General features: G+C 66.7%; 5 protein-coding genes across 5 annotated transcripts in view; 4 read left to right on the forward strand and 1 right to left on the reverse strand.

Moving 5' to 3' along the window:
* Window positions 1–3030: 3030 nt before the first annotated feature.
* Window positions 3031–3937, forward strand: EMIHUDRAFT_443932 (hypothetical protein). The gene has a single exon (XM_005776217.1). The coding sequence runs from the start codon at window positions 3090–3092 to the stop codon at window positions 3867–3869; it is 780 nt and encodes a 259-aa protein (XP_005776274.1). The 5' UTR covers window positions 3031–3089; the 3' UTR covers window positions 3870–3937.
* Window positions 3938–9834: 5897 nt separating this feature from the next.
* Window positions 9835–12626, forward strand: EMIHUDRAFT_430357 (hypothetical protein; the record flags this gene model as incomplete). The annotated part of the gene is made up of 3 exons (XM_005776218.1): window positions 9835–11139; window positions 11207–11593; window positions 11695–12626. Coding segments are annotated over 3 exons (2622 nt in total), but the record flags the coding sequence as incomplete, so codon positions are not given.
* Window positions 12627–12634: 8 nt separating this feature from the next.
* Window positions 12635–14820, forward strand: EMIHUDRAFT_457848 (hypothetical protein). The gene is made up of 5 exons (XM_005776219.1): window positions 12635–12709; window positions 12782–13601; window positions 13673–13805; window positions 13871–14425; window positions 14500–14820. The coding sequence occupies exons 2-5, from the start codon at window positions 12790–12792 to the stop codon at window positions 14680–14682; spliced, it is 1683 nt and encodes a 560-aa protein (XP_005776276.1). The 5' UTR covers window positions 12635–12709; window positions 12782–12789; the 3' UTR covers window positions 14683–14820.
* A 187-nt stretch (window positions 14821–15007) lies between these two features.
* Window positions 15008–16712, forward strand: EMIHUDRAFT_238995 (hypothetical protein; the record flags this gene model as incomplete). Its single annotated transcript, XM_005776220.1, has 3 exons — window positions 15008–15964; window positions 16053–16580; window positions 16653–16712. 3 exons carry the CDS (start codon window positions 15008–15010, stop codon window positions 16710–16712), a joined length of 1545 nt encoding a protein of 514 aa, XP_005776277.1.
* A 949-nt stretch (window positions 16713–17661) lies between these two features.
* The window catches only part of EMIHUDRAFT_238996 (hypothetical protein), a gene marked incomplete at both ends in the record, with an annotated part of 1820 nt that continues 1119 nt past the window's right edge, over window positions 17662–18362 (reverse strand). The window contains 2 exons of the mRNA XM_005776221.1: window positions 17662–17711; window positions 17846–18079. Coding sequence (XP_005776278.1) covers window positions 17662–17711; window positions 17846–18079 — 284 coding nt within the window. The remainder of the gene's footprint in view (window positions 17712–17845; window positions 18080–18362) is intronic.

The raw sequence follows: 18362 nt of genomic DNA on the forward strand, positions 1-18362 counted from the left end.
CTGAGTGCGTCGATACTATCTGACCTGCGACGAGAAGTCGATGCAATGTCGCCGTACGAGGTGCTAATGAATGCACCACAACCTTGGAGTGAATTTTCACCGGAAGAATGGCTCGACATGCACAGGTTGAGACCGCAAGAGCATCGGTTGGCTGCGGTGCGTGTTAGGATTGCGGAATTACGGGCTTTGAATTGGAATACGGAATTATCTCAATTGGAAAAGCCACGTACGGAATTGGATTCAAGGGCGGCTTTGGAACACGGAATCACGGACTTTGAGATCCGAAGGTCGGAGCGGGGGCTGCGGTGCGTGTCAGAAGACCTCTTCCGATCGCTCAGTGTTGAAGAGATCAAAGAAGGTGACGTAGCTTGTGACGGATTCCCACAGCTGCCCTACCAATATGCGTACGACGCGCTCCTTCAACGGTTCTTCAACGGTCATGCTCGCGTTGCCGAGCTCAAAGAGCTACTCAAAGCGAAAGACGAGAAAGAGTGGAAGAAAAATATGCTCGAACGTTCTATGGAGCATATTTTCGACCCTCCACAGATTAGGGAGTTGAAGGCTCAGATCCGGTCTGATCTATGTCGAGTGATCAATGCAATGTCGCCGTACGAGGTGCTAATGAATGCACCGTTCCACGAGACACCCGCCACGAGCGATTTGTTAGATTGCGATCTCAAGTACGACGCAGATACTCTTGAGCACTTCAGCTCACCTTTCGGTTACGAAGGCCCGGAGTGTTCCTTTACCTCTCTTTTCTGATTTGACTACTGATCTCTTGATCTATTCTAGACGTGCCACATCACTAGACACGCCACGCCCCCGGGGCGGGTCCGGCGCCCAAGGGGCGCCGGCCAATTGCTCTAGTGAAAAGAAAGAGACCTAGCATCACGGTGCTTGTACTATGTGCCCTCGCCGACGGGTCGGCTGCTCGGGAAGGTCTGGCACTCGCCGAGATCGTAACGACTGCGCTTGTGCGTCGCCCCCGCATGCACATGGGCAGCGAGGACTACCGCCGCCGTCCAGCACGCCGTGAGACCTCCGCCGCAAAGCTCGCTTGCGGCGGAGGCGTCGCGCTCTTTGCGCTCCTTCACTTGAGCGGAGCGCTGTGCGCTCTTGGAACGGAGGACCGCTGCCTCCTCTCCTCGTACGACGCTGTGTCCACGACCGAGCTCGATCTCAAGCACTGCGGCTACAGCGAGCTTCCGGTCGCCGTCGCTGGCTTTCCGGCGCTTGTGAAGCTGGACGTGTCCCACAACGCACTGCGCACCCTGCCTTCGCTGCCGCTGTCTCTCGAGACGCTCTTCGCTCTTGGCAACCACTTCGAGGCGATCCCGCCCGCCGTCGCCGCACTGCCCAGGCTGCGCATGCTGAGCTTCAAGTCATGCCGCCTCCGCTCGCTCGGCGAGGCGCCTCTCCCTCCATCGCTGCAGTGGCTCATCCTGACCGACAACAGGCTGACGGCGCTGCCCGAGAGCCTCGGCACGCTGGTCCGCATGCGCAAGCTCATGCTCGCCAACAACCGCCTCGAGTCGCTGCCGGCGTCGATTGGCGCGATGCGCGAGCTCGAGCTCCTCCGCCTCGCAAACAACCGCCTCCCGTCCCTGCCGCCGTGGCTGCTGGAGATGTCAAAGCTGACGTGGCTAGCCGTGGCTGGGAACCCGTGCGTCGCGCCGGCGCCGGCGCGCGCCTCGCTCGAGCAGGTCCGCTTCGAGGACCTCGACCTCGGCGCCACCCTCGGAGAAGGGACCTCGTCGGTCGTGCGGCGGGCAAGACTGCACGGCGTGTGACCCTTCGCAGTCACGCAGCGTGGGGGGCGGCTCTTCACTGGGCGCGGCTGCTCGGGATAGGCGCGACCGTCGCAGTCAAGCTGTACAAGGCGCCTCTCTCCTCGGACGGCAGGAACGTGGACGAGGTGTGCGCGCCTCTCGTGCGCCGTCGACCTGACCCGGACATGTCCAACAGACGCTGGACGTGTCCTGTAGGTCCGCGCCTCGTGCGCCGTCGACCATCCCAACGTGCTCCGCTGGCTCGGCTTCCTCGAGGAGGGCCACGGCGAGCACGAGGGTGCGAGTGGGGGCGGCGGCAGCGGCTGGCGGCTGCTCGGCGTGCTCGAGTGGGCTCCAGGCGAGCCGCCTCGCCGCCCCCGCCCTCGCCCCCGCCGCCAGTCCCCAGCCTCTGAGGGCGCGATCCTCTGAGGGCGTTGTCCTCTGCTGCGCGACGGCAGGCTTCTCCTCGCTCGGCAAGCCTCCGTCGATGAGCAGCATCACAAGGGACACCTACCCGCCGGAGGCGCGCTGGAGCGGGCCGCAGCTCCTCGCCATCGCCCGCGGCATCGCCCTCGAGCGCCTGCACGATTGCTCTAAGCGGCGCCTCTTCACAGCTGCATGCGTGGACAGGCATCGCCCTCGCCCTCGAGCACCTGCACGCCTCCTCCCTCTCGCACGGAGACTTGTACGCGCACAACATCCTCTGGCGGGACGACGCGGCCGCAGGAGGCGGAGGCGGTGGCGGAGGCGGAGGTGGGCGGAAGAGGCCCCACCGCGCCAGCCTGCGCGCGGCCGCGGATGAGTCGGCCGCCGCGACGGCGAAGCTCTCCGACTTTGGGGCGGCCTTCTACTACGGCGGCCTGCCCGCCGAGCAGCGGCCGGCCTTCGAGCGGATGGAGGCGAGGGCGTTCGGGCTGCTGCTCGAGGAGCTGCTGGAGCGGCACGACGGCGCCGGTTCGGACGCCCTCCTGGCGCCACTGAGGGAGGCGGCGGCGGCGGCGACGCGCGCGCGGCCAGAGGAGCGGCCGGGCTTCAGCGCGCTCGCCCGGATGCTCGCGGGGTCGGGGTGAGTGTTCGCCAGCACCCTACCCACGGGAACACGTCGTGCTAGCCCCGTCTCCCAGGTTTGCCCCGCTCGAATGGTTCTTTTCGCTTGCGTCCCTTTTGCGGTGACAGTCGGTGCCAGTCTGTTGTGAGAGGGGCTTTCCGTGTGCACTTGGAGCACTTGGAGTGCAGTTCGCAACCCGCGGCAGAATTCTTTTTTGCCCGAGCAAGCTCTTTCGCGCCCAGCAAGCAGCGACCCCGAACATCGGTCGGGACATGGCGACTGCGCCAACGACCCTCGTCTTCGACATTGACGACACTCTCTACGACGTCGCCTGTGGCTTCACCACGCATCGCAACAGCGACGCCGTGTACGACTTTATGCTCAAGCAGTTGGGCTTCGAGAGCTCGGCCGCCGCAAAGGCGCTGCGCGACGAGTACTTTGCTCGCTACCACTCGACGGTCAAGGCGCTCACCGTCGCCGAGGCCGAGGGCAAGCTCCCTGAGGGCGCGTGCTTTGATGCGGCGGCGCTCTCCGAGTGGTGGGCCACGCGCCTCGACTTTGAGCGCTACCTCAAGCCAGACGAGGCGCTCAACGAGAGTCTCCGCCGCTCGCCGCTCACTCTCGTAGCATTCACCAACGGGCCGCGGCGCTATGCCGCTCGCGTGCTCGAGGCGCTCGGGTTGCGCGACCTCTTCCCCGACGAGCGGCTCTTTGCAGTCGAGGATGTGATGCCCGCCTGCAAGCCGGAGCCGGCCGCCTTCGCCGCCGTGCTGGAGAGAGTCGGCGCGACGGCCGAGGAGGCGATCATGGTCGAAGACAGCATGAAGAACATCCGCGCGGCCAAGGCGATTGGAATGCGCACCGTGCTGGTGCGCGGCAGGCAGGGCGGCGACGACGCGAGCAAGGCGGCGGCCGAGGCGACCAAGCCGGGCGACGCGCCGCAGGAGGACGACCCCGCGATCGACGTGGTCATCGACGCGGCGAACGAGCTCGAGGCGGCGCTGCCGTGCTTGTGGCAGACGCCGGCTGTGTGGAAGCCGCCCGCGAGATAGACATAGAGCCCGCCCGAGGTGATTTCTCTCCGCGTGCGCAAGCGTGGGCCGCCGTGGAGGGGTGATAATGGCTAGTGCCATTTCAGTGTGGCACAGCCCGCGTTACAAAACCTTGATTTTGACCATTGCGCGAAAAATGTACCTCTCGGTGCCTTCCAGAGGCAGCTGCGACCCCGCCGAGTGGACGGCGTCACACAGCAGGTGGCGCGGTGTGACGCCGTCTTAATCGGCTGGGTCGCAGGCTCGCAGCTGCCTCTGCGCGTCCTGGAGAGGTACATTTGTTGCGCGCCGGAGACGACTCGACGCCGCTGAGATCGGAGATCAAGCTCTGACAGGTCACACGTCGCTCCTTTGACGCCGACGTGACTCACCCGTGCAGACCACATCAGGACACGGTCTCGACGCGCTCGGTACGACGCCTGCGACCCGTCTCGGGTCAGGTGGCACGACGCTCATCGCGCCTACCAGCGCTGCCGTACAGGTTGCCACGACGAGGTCGAGCACGCTTCTACACGCTCGCCGAGCCTTCCTTTCCATCCCATTAAAGGCAGCCTGGGAACGGTGGCGGTCAGAGGCAAAGCCTACGAGGGGTGGTGGAACCACATGTCACAATCATGTCACGGCTACTGCCGGCTCGACCCCACGATAGCCTCCGAAGGCTGACTTTGCGGCACCATCATCGGACGATGTCGACGAGTTGGGTCGCTCTCGCGGTAGCCAGATGACCTCTCTTCCTAGGAGCATCGGCCATGGCAACAAAGTGCGACAAACCTCCCGTCCACAAACGACTGGAATTACGGCCGGCGAGCTCCGTTGTGCGGCTGGGTCGTGATGGGTGGTGTGGGACCTCGGGGTGCGGTGACAGCTGACACAGGCACACACGAGACACGAGCGACGGCGCACACCGCGACACATGTTACACAACAAGACACGAACGGCTAGAGCTCGTCGCGAGAATCCCTGTCTTCCTCCTCCTCATCGGGCGGCGGCGGCGGCGGCGGCGGCGGCGGCGAGCGCGGCGGCGGCGGCATCTTTGCGAGGAGGAGCTCGTACGCCTCCTGGATGGCTTGGAAGCGCTGCGCGGCTGCGGCGCGGTCGTCGTCGGCGGCCGAGGGCGGCAGCTTGTCAGGGTGCGTGGCGAGGGCGGCCTTGCGGTGCGCCGCCTTGAGCTCGGCGAGCGAGACGAAGCCTACTCGCAGCGGGAGGCGTGAAGAGACGCCCCCCGCAGCACCCGCCCCTCTCGAGCTTGGGCAGAGCCAGAGCTGAGCCCCAGCAGCAACCGCGCCTCGCGGGCCGCGGAGGAGGGGTCCGAGTCCGGGTGCAGCAGCCCTCCCCCGCCGCCGCAGAACCAGAGGCGCGGCAGGCCCGTCGAGCGGAGCACGCCTCCGCACAGCTCCTCCCTCGCGCCGCTGAAGTCGCCCGCCCCAGCCTTGACCGAGGCGGACCTCAGCCCATCCACGAGCGGCAGCCGACCAGCGGCCGCACCGACAGCGACCGCCGCCGCGGCAGCAGCGAACAGCGCGTACCGGACCGGACCGCGCCTCCTCCGCGAGGCGGGCGCGCGCCGGGCCGTCGCCGAGCACGCCGCCACCGCGGCTGTGGCGGGCAGCAGCGAGTACCGGATCGCGACGGGGACAGCGGTGCCGGCGAGGGAGTGGTAGAGGCGGGGCGAGGCGGTGAAGAGGAAAGGGCCGACCAGCGTCAGCAGCGCGCGCACGTGCAGCGCGGCGGCGATGGCGGCCACGCCGGCTGCTACGACCGCGGCCCGGAGCGGCACGCTGCGCGGGTGGCGGTCGAAGACAGCCCACGCGCCGAGCCCGCCGCCGAGGGCCTGCGCAGCGGTGCGCGGGTCGAGCAGCGCCACACCGAGCGGAGACAGCTGCCAGCTGAAGCCCAGCCCGCAGGCTGCCGGCGGCACCAGCGCGCTGAGCACCGTCGCGCTCCAGGCGGCCGCGACGAGAGCCGCCAGCCGCAGCGACGAGGGCGGCGGCAGCAGCTTGGAGGCGACAGCGCCGCTGCCGTCCACGAAGACTGGTGGCGCGTCGGCCGTATCCGTGGGGGTGGGCGCGGCCTTGGCGTCCGGCGTGGGTCGCCCGCCATGCTCGCGGTAGAGCTTCTCGTACACCTCGAGCGGCGAGTCGGCCGGCGGCAGCGGCGCGTGCGTGCAGCGGAGGAGCCAGGCGCGATACTCGGAGACAGTCTGCGGTGCGCTTGGCGCCGACCGGCTAGGGCCGTGCTGCCTCAGCCCTCGCACCGTACTCCCGACAGCGTGGAAGGCGTCGCGAACGACACAGTTCCAGCAGAGCAGCACGAGGAGGCCAAAGAAGATCGGGCCCTTGAGCCCGCAGAGCACCGCGACGAGAAGCAGCACCAACGGCCCGAACCCAATCTCGCGCGCCTTGTTGATCGCGCGAGCCTGGAACGACATTTTGGCTGTACTTGGACGAGTCGGTCAATGCTTCTTTCTCGCTTTACCTTTGCCGAACCTCGGGACGCAGATGTGTACGCCTACTCAGGGTGTGTGGCAGCCAGCTGGCTGTGTGTCTTGTGAGCCTGTTTGTGTCTGTGTGTCGCTCGTGCGTGTCGTCATCATCTGTCTAGCGTCCACCCATACCGCGTTGGTGTCCAGTCCGAGCCTGGCTGTTCTTCACCTTTCTACCTACCTACCTACGCAGAATGGAAGCCCGCTCCGTTAACCGCCCTGAGGCGGCGGCGGCGGCGGCGGCGGCTCTGAGCGCACCGCCGATGGGTGAGGCGGAGGTGCGCGCAGCAGTGGAGGCGGAGAAGCTATCTCTGGTGCCGTCCACCAACAAGACGGGCTTCAAGAGCGTCTCGGAGCACCGCTTTGGTGTCCAGTCCGGGTTGTTTGTTCTTCACCTACCTAGAGAAAGAAAGAAAGAAAACAGACACGCCAAACGAGGGATGGGGAAGGGATGGGACGAGGACAGGGTCCCCACCTGCACGAGCAGGATCCGACCCGTCTTGCTTGTCTCTTGAGACCCCTGAAGTGAGAAACACATCTTCATGCACCAAGCGCTTGAGACGGCAGCTGGACCGTCAGGCGCAGCAGGTACCGAGCGGCCTGCAACATCTCGACTGCCCGCCGCACGCTGCCCCGCTGCCGTCGCAGCGACGCAGCGTCGCACCTGTGCAATGGTTCGGTAGTAGGTCTAGAGGGTCGCTCTACAACACTTATGTCTTGAAGGTCAAATACTGGAAGCCCATATAAGGCACCTAACACTCCCCCGCAGTATCGCACCTCTTGAGCGACACTACGTTTCCGCAGCTGGGGATTCTCCGGGTACCCCTCTTTGTACCCGTGCTGGCCGGATTCCTCCTCCGAACAACTCAAGTTCGATCGGCCCCAGTCTCGAACTGGGCAACTGGCAGCCACTATCTCACCGGAGGTACCATGTCCGAGGAGGCCACCGGCCAAAAGCGCATGTCTTGAAGGTCCGATACTGGAAGCCATAATGTTGGGTCGGGGCACTTCTTCTTTTTGACCGCGCAAGACATAAGGGAGGGTGGCTAAGGGCTCTGCCCGCAAGGCGCCCGCGTCGCAGACGCGGTACCATTGGCAACTCATGACATACCCCCACACGAAAAAATAATTAAAACTCGTGCAATCGTGGGATTTTTTAGTGTATGTAGCTCTTACGAACATACCCGAGGGTGAACTGCTGACAGGGTTTGCGATGATTTTCGTTCGGCGACGCAAACTTCTCGTCCCGCGGAACAAGTTTCAAAACGGCGCGCCCGGGCATGCAGAAAGGATGCGTCCCTGATCCGTCCGTTCGGGGGGACGACCGCGACGGCTTTTTGCGCCCCCCAGCCTGCGCCACTGCAAAGAGCGAGGGCCCGGCACGGCGCCCTACTGCTGGTACCTGCAGATTTCCGGCGAGCCGACCTGGGACCAGGAGTATACGTCATTCAATAAAATGAAGAAAAAGTCGGGCGGCTGGACAGGCGGGAATGAACGACGCGCAGGCCCGGCGCGAGAGCGCGCAGCAGCAGGAGACGGATCGCCAAGGCCACCGTGACAGCTATCGTGATGCAGCTGCTGCTAGTCGTGCTGCCACCACCGCGGCTTCCACGGCGCTGTTGCCCCACGAAGAGGCGCAGGCTTCGATCCTCGAGTCAGGCGCAGGCGCAATGGCGGCAACTCTGTTGGGAGCAGTGGGCGCCGATGGGCTCGTTCCCTTTAAGCCGATGGTGTTGGGCTTTGAGCGGCGCCGACATGAGCAGCTGCAGATGTGCCCGCAACTCTGGGGGGTGGCGTATAAATTGGCGGGGGAGGACGGTGCACGTATGATTGTTGACAGCCCTGAATGGTTGCCGGATTGCCGGCTCATGCACTTGTGCGACGGACGTGGCGAGGCAGATGCAAGGGACGCAGCAGCTCTGCCTTCATTGCCGCGTTTGCCATCCATCAGCCTACCTGTGCCACATCTCGAAGACGTCAAGAGCCGTTTTGAGTGAGGAAGATCCAGCGGGATCATGTACGACGCAGAGGCGGAGGCGGCACGCCAGGATTGGGACGGCGAGCATGGCAAAGCAGAGCCCTTCTATGCTGTGTGGAACGGCCCCAAGCTTGACTGGCCAGCGTACCTCACAGCTGAAGTCTTCGAGGGCGACCCGTCAAGGTGGCTAGAGATTCAGGTGCAGTTGTCAGCAGAGGATGATGCAAGCGGACTCTCTCGAGAATGGAACTGGCTTCGCTCGCGGTGGGATGACACAAAGGCATTGACCAGCGACAAACTCCGAATCCAATTCAATCTTTGCAGATTCACGGTTGCAAATGCACGGGCGCCGGCTGTGGTGGCGTTCCGTCTTCTACGCCCCACCTGGCTTTGCAAAGGAGTCTGACTTGCGACACACGTCGAGTGCAATCTGGCCCTCATTTCCCACATGCAGCTGGCAGGCCTCGGCGAGCGGCGATTCGACAAAGAGCGGGCACGGTACCTCGGCAACGAGCTCAACCTCGTCGGCGGCATGCCCCTCGAGCGACAGCGTGCCTACCGTGGCCGCTCATTCCTCTCTACAGTGCATGGAGTGTGTGCGAGTGTGAGGAGTGAGGATTGGTGTCCCATTAACATTATGACTTACTTACCTCTTGTGACTAGTGAGTGCTTCTTTGCGGCGCCGCCGCGCCGCCCGCGCGCCACCCCTTTTGCGCAGCAACACCTTAAACTTCATCAAATTCGGGTCGGAGCGTAGCGGAGTGGGACCCGAGTTTGAAAAAGGCGACGGACGCTTGCGTCCTAGCCTCCAACAACGCCTCCCCGGCGGCGCAGAGGGGCCCCCGGAGGGATGCACAACCGCTCCCCTCGCCACCTCGCCACGCCGCTTGCGGCCGGCCCTATTCCACGCTCGCGGGGGCTACTCGGTTTCTAATTCTTCTTCCTTGTGTGGACTGCTCGGCGGCGAGCCGCCGCCCTCTTTGGACTGCTCCGGCGGCGAGCCGCCGCCCTCTTTCCTGCGCTCACCTCTTGATGCCCTCCCTCAGCGCTGGGAGCAACGCTCTGTCCTCAGCAAAGGACGAGGTGGAGGCCTACGACGCACTGGCCGCTCGGTACAACGAGGACGAGATCTACACTTCGATTGGGCCTGTGCTCCTCGCCGTCAATCCGTATGCTCCGGTGGCAGCTTGCGACCAGCGCTGCCTGGCCGAGCTCGCGGCGCTGAATGCCGGTGCTCGCACAGCACTGGCACTACCCTGCAGCATAGCATAGCATCTATCCGCTCAATAGCATCTGCCGCTCAGCCTGTTCACCGTCTCTCCCGCACAGGTGGCGCTGCCGTGAGCGACCTGCCGGCTCACATCTTCCGCGTCGCCCTCGAGGCCTACGACGGGCTGGTCGACGGGCCTCAAGCCATTCTCGTGAGCGGCGAGTCGGGCGCCGGCAAGACGGAGACGACCAAGCTCGCGCTCTCTTCGCTTGTGCGGCTCGCCGCCTCGGCGGCGATGTCCTCGGCTGCGGCCGCCGCTGCGGGGATCATCGCCGGGCGGGTGCTCGAGGCGGGGCTGCTACTCGAGGCGTTTGGCAACGCGCGCACCGTACGCAACTCGAACTCGTCTCGCTTCGGCAAGTGGCAGACCCTCCACTTCAGCGCGTCCGGCCGCGTCGCCGGCTGCTCGATCGCGCACTTCCTGCTCGAGACCTCTCGCGTCTCGTCGCACCCTGCGGGCGAGCGCAACTACCACATCTTCTACCAGCTGCTCGGGGGCGCCTCGGCCAAGCAGCGCGCCGCCTGGCGCCTCAAGCCGCAGGCGGAGGCGCACGCCTATGCGCGCTGGACCCCGGCCGAGCCGCCTCTGAAGCAGCAGCGAGGCGCGATGGCGAAAGAGGCGACGCCACAGGCGGAGGCGTACGTCGGAGGGAAGGACGACGCCGCCGGGTGGGTGGAGACGTGCTCGCGGCTCACCGCGCTCGGCTTCAGCGACGCGCAGCGCGAGGCGGCCTTCACCGTCCTCGCCGCCGTCCTCGCGCTCGGTGATGTCTCCTTCAAGGAGGGAGGGCGAGGCCGCGGAGGCAGCGACGCCGCCGCGCCGGCGGAGCCCGCGGCGGCCGACGGCGCAGCGAGCCTGCTCGGCGTGCGGAGTAGCGCGCTCGTGCTCGCCCTCACCACGCGGAGGGTGGTGGCGGGCGGGGAGGCTGTCACCGTCCACCTCGACACAGCCGCCGCCGCAGCCGCGCGCGACGACCTCGCGCGGCGCGTCTACTCGGCGCTGTGGAGCCACGTGCTGGGGCGCGTGAACGAGGCGCTCGGCGGCGGCGGCGGCGAGGCGCGCACGATCGGGCTGCTCGACGTCTTCGGCTTCGAGTCGTTTGAGCGGAACGGCTTCGAGCAGCTGTGCATCAACTATGCAAACGAGGTGCTGCAAGGCTGGTTCATGGACGCGCTCATCAAGCGCGAGCAGGCCGAGTACGCGCGCGAGGGCGTGGTCTGCGACCACATCGAGTACCCGTCCAACGCCGAGCAGGTCTCCATGCTGGGCGGCAAGGGCGGCATCTTCGCCCTCCTTGACGAGGAGTGCCGCATCCCGCGAGGCTCGGACGAGGCGCTCGTGGAAAAGATGCACGCCGTCTTCGAAAAGTCGAGGCCGGGCCTCTACTCGCGCGCCCGCTTCGGCGCCGGCGCGGCGGGCGCGGCCCTGGCGGCTGAGGTCGGGCCGGAGACCCTCTTCTGCGTGCGGCACTACGCGGAGGAGGTGCAGTACACCGCGCGCGGCTGGCTCGACAAGAACCGCTCCGCCGTCCGGCACGAGGCGACGCCGCTGCTCGCGCTCCGACTGCCCGCAACCTCCGTGGAAGCTTCTTGGAGCCTTCCTGTAGGTGACGGAGCTGCTCGCCGGCTCCGACTACCCGCTCCTCTCCCTCCCCTCCGGCGCCGCCCTCGAGGCGCCGCCCCTTTCCACCGGCCAGTCTTCACGCGCGCCCTCCGTCTCTGGCGTCTTCCGCGAGTCGCTCCGCTCGCTCGGCGCAGCGCTGCTCGTGACGCAGCAGCACTTTGTCCGCTGCATCAAGCCAAACTCCACCAAGACGCCCCACTCCCTCGACGCCGCCTACGTCCAGCGGCAGCTGCGCTACCTCGGCGTGGGCGCCGTCCTCGAGATCGGGCGCGCGGGCTACCAGGTCAAGCTGCCGTATGCCTCCTTCCTCGGCCGCTACCGCTGCGTCGTCTTCGACCAGCCCGGTCTGCTCGACGGGCCGCCGCGGGAGGCGAGGCTCTAGCCGAGAATCGCCGAGGTTGTACTCATCGGCCCACCTCGGGAGGCGCACGCCCCTGACTGTCCCTGACACGTCCTTGTCACATCCCTCAGGCGGCGGAGCGGCTGCTGCGGGCGGCGGCCGGCAAACTGGACGGCAACCCGGACTGGCTCGCCAGCCGCGAGGCGCAGCTAGGCACGTCCAAGCTCTTCATGCGCCCCGCGGTCGCCGCCGCTCTCGACGTCCCTCGCCTCGCCGCGCGCCGCAGAGCCGCCGTCGCAGTGCAGGCAGTCGCGCGCGCGCGGCTCGGCAGACGCATCGCCGCTCTCCTCCGCACGCACAGGCCCGCGCTCGACGCGGCAACCGCCGCGCTCGCCGCCGACGGAGCCCCGCGGCCGCTCTTCGAGGCCGAGTCCAGCCTCGACCGTGCGAGTAAGGGGCTCCGCCAGGCGCAGCGCGGCTTCGCGGCGGCGAGGCTGCCGGCGGCGCTCGAGGTTCCTCCGCTGCCCCGGATGAGGGAGCGGCTCGAGGCGGTCGGCGCGGAGGTGAGCGCGCTCGAGCGCGGGCTCTCCGCGGAGAAGCGCGCGCTGCGCGCCCTCGAGCTCGAGGTGCAAAAGGCGGAGGCGGACAAGCTCCTCTTCGCGACGGCCGAGGCGCGCGCGGCGCTCAAGCGCGCATCGGACGACATGGGCTCGCTCGCCTCGTCGCTCGGCTCCGACTACGAGGGCGAGCACCACTCTCCGCGCCTCGCGGCCTTCCACGAGCTCAAGAGCGCCCTCGCCGACGCCACCGACGCCGCGTGCGGCCTCACCTGCGAGCTCATCGCCGCGCTCGGCGCGGCGCAGGGGCTGGTCGACGAGCGGTTTGGGACGATGCTCTCAGAGTGGGAGGAGCGGATGGCGCTCGAGCGCGCCGCGAAGGAGGGGGCGCGGCTCGAGGTTGCCGCGGCGGAGGAGGAGTGGCTGTGCGGGCAGGCCGATTCGGGCGCCATCGAGCAGCGCAAGGTTGCCTTTCGCAACGCCCTCGACCCGCGCTCGCTCGTGCCGCGGCCGCTGCGCGGCTTCTCCGAGACGGCGACCGGCATCGCCTTCGACGACGCCAACGCGGTGCGGAAGCTGACGCGCGGAGGAGTCTCCGCCGCTGCGGCCTGAGAGGCGGGAGGGGCGAGCGCGCACTCCGCCGCCGTTGTCTCCCCCGTAGGTCTTGAGATGACGCGCCACCGCCTGCGCGTCGGCGACGTCATTCTCGCGGTGGACGGGGAGAGACTCAAGGGGCGCCGGCCGGCGGAGGTCATGGAGGCGCTGCAGCGAGAGTCGTACGAGCTGCTCGTCGCCACGCCCCCACCGACCGACGAGGACGAGGCCACCGGCCGGGTCGTCAGCTTGCCCCAGGGCGACATCCACGGCTGGCTCGAGGTGACGCCGGCGCGGATCCGCGCAGGCCGGCTCGCGGGTACGGCGCCTCCCTTCCGCGCGTGGGTGGTGGTGGCGGATGGCGACGTGTCGTTCTACGAGGAGGAGGAGGTCAAGCGCGCGTCAAAGCTGCGCGTCGACCCCGAGAAGCGCATCGCGCAGCCGCTGCTGGGCGCGGCGGCGCGGCCCGAGGGCCCTGCGGCGACGGAGGCGGAGAAGAAGGCGGAGAAGAAGGCGGAGAGGCTGCGGGGGATGCGTGCGCGCGCCATCGCGAGCTATGACGAGGAGGACGAGGACTCGAGTCGGGAGGAGAACCGGGCCGCGAGCCCTGCCGCAAGCACCGGCGGGGGCAGCAGCCGCACCTCGCCCGTCGGGCTGCGAGCCGCCGGGCGGGCCGTCGTGGCGGCCAACGCCGTCGCAAAGAAGGCGGCGGCGGCCAACGTCGTCGAGGCGGCGGTGGCGCGCGGCGTGCGTCCTCTGAAGCTCAGCTGGCCAGGCAAGGTGGATGCGCCCGTCTACATCCTCGGCGCGTCGACAGGCGACGAGCGCGCCAAGTGGGTGGACGCGCTCGGCCGGGCGGCGGAGGAGGTTGCCGAGCGCACGCCCACGTGCGCCCCCCCCCGCCCGCCCGCCCCCCCGCCAAGGCTGCAGCATGAGCGGCGCATCCGTGCGAGTGTAGGTACGGCACTTTGGCCAAGCGCAAGGGGCGGCGGGGCGGGGCGGGGGGGGGCGTGCTCGCCCGGGCAGTGATGGGCAGCTGGTCCGACCGCTGGTTCGAGCTGCAGCCAAAGGGGTCGCGCGGCGACGAGACGGCAGACGAGCGTCGTGGGCCGGCCGCGCTGCTTGCCGTTGCGCTCACGGGTGTCTCTGTGCCCAGGCGCCCACCCTCGCCTACTACGAGTCGGCGGACACGGCGCAGGCCGGCGGCCAGGCGGTCGCCAAGGGGCTCGTCGCCCTCAACAAGGACGCGCTGCTCGTGCCTGCCGCCGCGGGCGACAAGGTGCACCCGCACGCCTTCTCCATCACGTCGCAGGCCGAGGAGGACGCTTCCCCGGTGACGACGCTGCTCGCCGCCGCCTCGGAGGAGGAGCGCACGCGGTGGGTGACTGCGATCGCGCGCGCCATTCGCTCCTGCCAGCCGCAGCCGGAGCGGACGGCCAAGTTCCAGCCAGCGTCCAAGGAGGAGGCGGTGCTGTACCAAAAGTCGGCGCTGCAGCTGCGGCTGCTCCTCGAGTACATGAGCATCCCTGCTTCCCGCTTCCGTGGCGCCGAGGAGGACAAGCCGCGGCTGGTGGCGCTGGTGATGCAGGGGCGCGTCGCGCGCAAGATGGCGGCGGCGGCGGCGGACACGGCGGAGGCGGTGGAGGAGCGCGTGCGGCTCGAGCGGGAGGAGCGCGCGCGGCTCGAGGCGAGGACCATTGACGAGCTCTGGGCGCCGCTCGCCCGTGCCTCGAGGTCCGCCTTGGCGAGAGCTGCACCTCACTGTCTGCCCTTCCGGACCGGTAGGCACTGCTCGACTACATGGAGGTGGAGTACGACGAGGAGGAGGCCAAGGGCGAGCTGGTCGCCCGCATCGTCGCGCAAAAGACGCAGCTGATGATGCGGCCTGAGACCCTCGCGCCACTCTCGGGGACGTCGCGCTCGAGCGACACGCGCATCACCCATGCCAACTTCGGCGCCACGTATTGATCAGTGGCGAGTGGGGCAGTGTCGATGAACATTCATTGTCGGTGCAAAATGCGCCTGTGCTCCTACTGTGCGGTGGTCTCGCGGCGCTCGCGGGCCCTGTCAGGAATTCCAAAGTCACAGCTAACACGACCTTTACGGAGCACACACGCCAGGTCCCAGGAGGAGTCCGCCGCGGATGCAACACGCCGCCACCGCCCTGCCTGATGTGGCAGGGTACCTGATGTGCCTGTATACCCGAACTAACTTTTCAGTTCCACGCAGTTCTCCTTTTCCGCGCGGCCGTCCCTCGAGCAAAGGCCGAACGCGCGAACAAGCGAACTTCAACATGAGCTCTGCGGCAGCATTGGCGCGGCTGACAGTCGTGTGTAGCATCTGTATAGCTGTCACCGCGTTGGCCGCCCGACGCTACGCGCGCGCAAAGGGTGGCCAGGCCAGCAGCAACACAAGCGCGGCTGCGCCACCGCCAGCCAAGACCTGCGTGCCGCCGGTGACCTTGCCAGACAAGGGCGGCTCTGGAAGGTCTCCGGGAGGGCATTGGAAGCACGCGGCCAAGGCCACATCGGAGACGCTTACTCCCCGCTCGGCGTACGCACGCGTAGAGGGCGCGGAGTTGCGCGACCGGGTTGTGGTCGCCATGGTGGGGCTGCCCGCACGAGGGAAGAGCTACCTATCGAAGGCGGTAGTGCGGTACCTCAACCTCATAGGCTGCCCAGCACGCATCTTCAACTCCGAAGAGCACCGCAAAACGGAGGTCCGCCGAAGCAGCCGGGTCAGCGACCCGGGAACCGACGACGCCATAGCAACCCGCGACCAAGTTGCGATGGAGACGCTCGACGAACTTTTCTCCTGGCTACGCGACGCGACGGCCACGACGTGGCTTGCGACTGGCGCCTCGGGCTGTGCCTGTGCGATCTTCGATGCCACTAACACCACAGTTGCACGGCGGCAGCAGATTGTCGCTCGGTGCGCTGACGAGAGACCGCCCGTCCGCCTCATCTTTCTCGAGTCTATCTGCGACGACGACGAGTTGCTCAAGCACAACTATCGGCTGAAGCTCGCCAAGACGAAGACCAACAAAAAAGAGGCGCTCGAGGACTTCGTTGGACGCGTGAAAAAGTACGAGGAGGCGTACGAGCGGATCGAGCCCGCAGAAGGCGTGAGCTACCTGCAGATCCACAACGCAGGGCAGAGGCTCGTCGCGTCGGGCCTCGCTGGCTACGTCTCGACGCGGATTGTGGCGCTGCTGCACGCCATCCACCTCGAGCCGCGAGCAATCTGGCTTGTGCGCCGCCTCTGTTCCCCAATCCACCACCCGCCACAAGAACCCACCAACCTCACTTGCACGACCCGCGCAGGTGCTTTGCGGACAGACCCTCAACGACACGAGCGACATTGTCGGTGGTGACTCGCCGCTTTCTGCTGATGGCCTTGAGTACGCCCGCGCAACTGTAGCGCTGCTCGCTCGGCGGATCGCGAGCTGGTCGACTGCTGAGAAGCTTGCGGGGACCCAGCATAGCAATCCGGCCATTATTAGCGGCACTCTGCGCCGCTACTCGCCCATGATCGACATGATGCGAAAGCAGATCCAGCCGACCTCGGTCACACGGCTCACGCGATTGAACGATCTCTGTGCCGGCGAGCTTGAGTCCGTGCCAGCAGAGTCGCTGCACACGGAGCACGTGGCGGAGCGAGAGGCGCGCGAGAGAGACAAGCTGAGCTACCGCTTCCCCGGCGTCGGAGGCGAGTCGTACCAGGATGTGATTCAGCGGCTGCTGGACACCGTCCTTGCCATCGAGCAGTCAAGGAATAACGTCGTCGTCGTGTGCGACCGCGCTATCTCGCGTGTGCTGTGGTCCTACCTGTGCGGCCTTGAGCCCGCAAACATCCCCAACCTGGAGGTGGTGCCAGGTCTCATGGAGCTGCGGCGCGCGCACGCGGGCTGGACATGCACCCCTCTCGAGGTTCCTGAGGGCGCCGCGCGGACCGTCGGCCTAGCGGGAGACTCATGTTTGGGATCTCTGCGAGCCTAGTGAGCATGGCTCTGTATTTGGTATCGCGTAGGGCCAGAGCCGCCGGGAGCGCGTCCCCTGCCCGCCCGAGTGTCGGTGCGTCTCATATTACCCATTCAAGGTCGCCTCGTCTAGTCTCTCCAAACTACGCATGCAGAAATTTGCCAAATATCAAAACATGTGGCAACTGTGGCCTTTCTCTTTTTGCACAGAGCGTCACATGCACATGCACATGCACATGAACCTTCCCAGTTCCACGCGTGTAATCGCGTCGGCGATCTAGCAGCTTGTGCTCCTCCATGCCGTCGCAACGATGCCACCCAGGCATGCAGATTTGCACTACGGACGTGCAGTTTTGAAGACTGTGGTGCGGAGGGGCAGCGCCATGGACGAGGCGGTCGAACTGCCAGCTGGCGAGCGCCGTCCACGTGCTGGACAGTGCGGCGGGGGTGGGCCCGAACTATGCTCTCGTGCGCAGCAAGGAGACAAAGGCGGCGGCGGCGCGAGGACGCGAGTGGGCGGCGCTCGAGGGACGGTGTGACGTGTATCTTGAGCGCGCAGGCGGCGCGGCCGGCGCAGCTCTGCAACAACCAACAAGAACAACCAAGTACAACACGTGGAGGTTTGATTGTCCGACTCCGAGGATGCGGCAAACCATGGGCCGTGGATGTACGTGTCGAATGTGGATTGAGGATGGTCATGTGTCAACTGAAAGGTGAACAACAACAAGGTACAAACAAGCGCGTTCGGCCTGTTCGCGGGATCGCGGCGCTCGCGCAACCCCCCGCAATGCTGCAAGACGTCTCAGCACTCTACAGGAAAACATACTCATACAAGCTGTTATCTGTTTCTGGTAGAGTGCTGTATACGAAGCCCCAAGCTCCTTACAACTAACTCTGTGCACTTCTGTCTTCTCTCCTCGTGTGTTCCCACAGTTTCGCGCGCGAGACGCCCCCGCCTCACCGCCTCATCAGTGGGTCATCTCAACCCCGACGTTGCGTATAGGGCTGTCAGATTCGCCTCTAAACCGCGGAGCGCTCCGATATCTGCCCGCCGGGCCCTCCTCTCCCCCGGCGGCTTCCCAGCCCTGTTGTGGCGGCCGCCGCGCGCGCCCGCTATCCTGCGCCCGCTCCCATCCGCCGCGCCGCCCGCACCCGACTCCTCCTTCCCTGTGCTGCCGCCGCCGGCTGCTCCTGCCGCGCTCAAGCCCGCAAGCCCTGCCCGCGCCTCGACCTCCTCCTGCAGCCCAACGTTGTTCGCGAGGTGCAAGATCTCGTCGGCGAATGCGGCCGAGCGGCGCGCGACGGCGCCTCCTCCGCCGCCCGGGAACGTGGCGAGGTACTGGTGTGCGAGGTTGGAGAGGTAGGTGTTCCAAAAGAGGGAGGCGCCTTTGTATGTGGGGGGGGGGGGGGAGTTGCACTGGCGGGTCCCATCGAAAAGGGGGGGGGAGGGGGGGAGGGGGGGGGGGCTCTTGCCCCCCAGGAGAAAAGGAAGTGGAGGCCGGGCGGCACCAGCCAAAAGTTGAGCACCTTGAAGGAGCCCCAAAAGGCCCCCGTCCCAAGGAGGAATCCCGGCCCGGCCTGCGGGGGAAAGGCGGGGGAAGGTCTCCCGGCAGGGTGAGGCTCCTGGAGACCTCCAAAGGAAAAAGGGGAAGGGGGGCGGGGGGGGGGG

This window comes from Emiliania huxleyi (assembly GCF_000372725.1).
Source record: "Emiliania huxleyi CCMP1516 unplaced genomic scaffold EMIHUscaffold_280, whole genome shotgun sequence".
NCBI classification, from domain to species: domain Eukaryota; phylum Haptophyta; order Isochrysidales; family Noelaerhabdaceae; genus Emiliania; species Emiliania huxleyi.

Bases quoted from the DNA above. Each gene is read 5' to 3' on its own strand.
- EMIHUDRAFT_443932 (XM_005776217.1), top strand. From the start codon at position 3,090: ATGGCGACTGCGCCAACGACCCTCGTCTTCGACATTGACGACACTCTC.
- EMIHUDRAFT_457848 (XM_005776219.1), top strand. From the start codon at position 12,790: ATGACGCGCCACCGCCTGCGCGTCGGCGACGTCATTCTCGCGGTGGAC. The intron at 13,602-13,672 runs GTGCGCCCCCCC...GTGCGAGTGTAG, and splicing joins GTTGCCGAGCGCACGCCCAC to GTACGGCACTTTGGCCAAGC. The intron at 13,806-13,870 runs GCAGACGAGCGT...CTCTGTGCCCAG, and splicing joins GGTCGCGCGGCGACGAGACG to GCGCCCACCCTCGCCTACTA.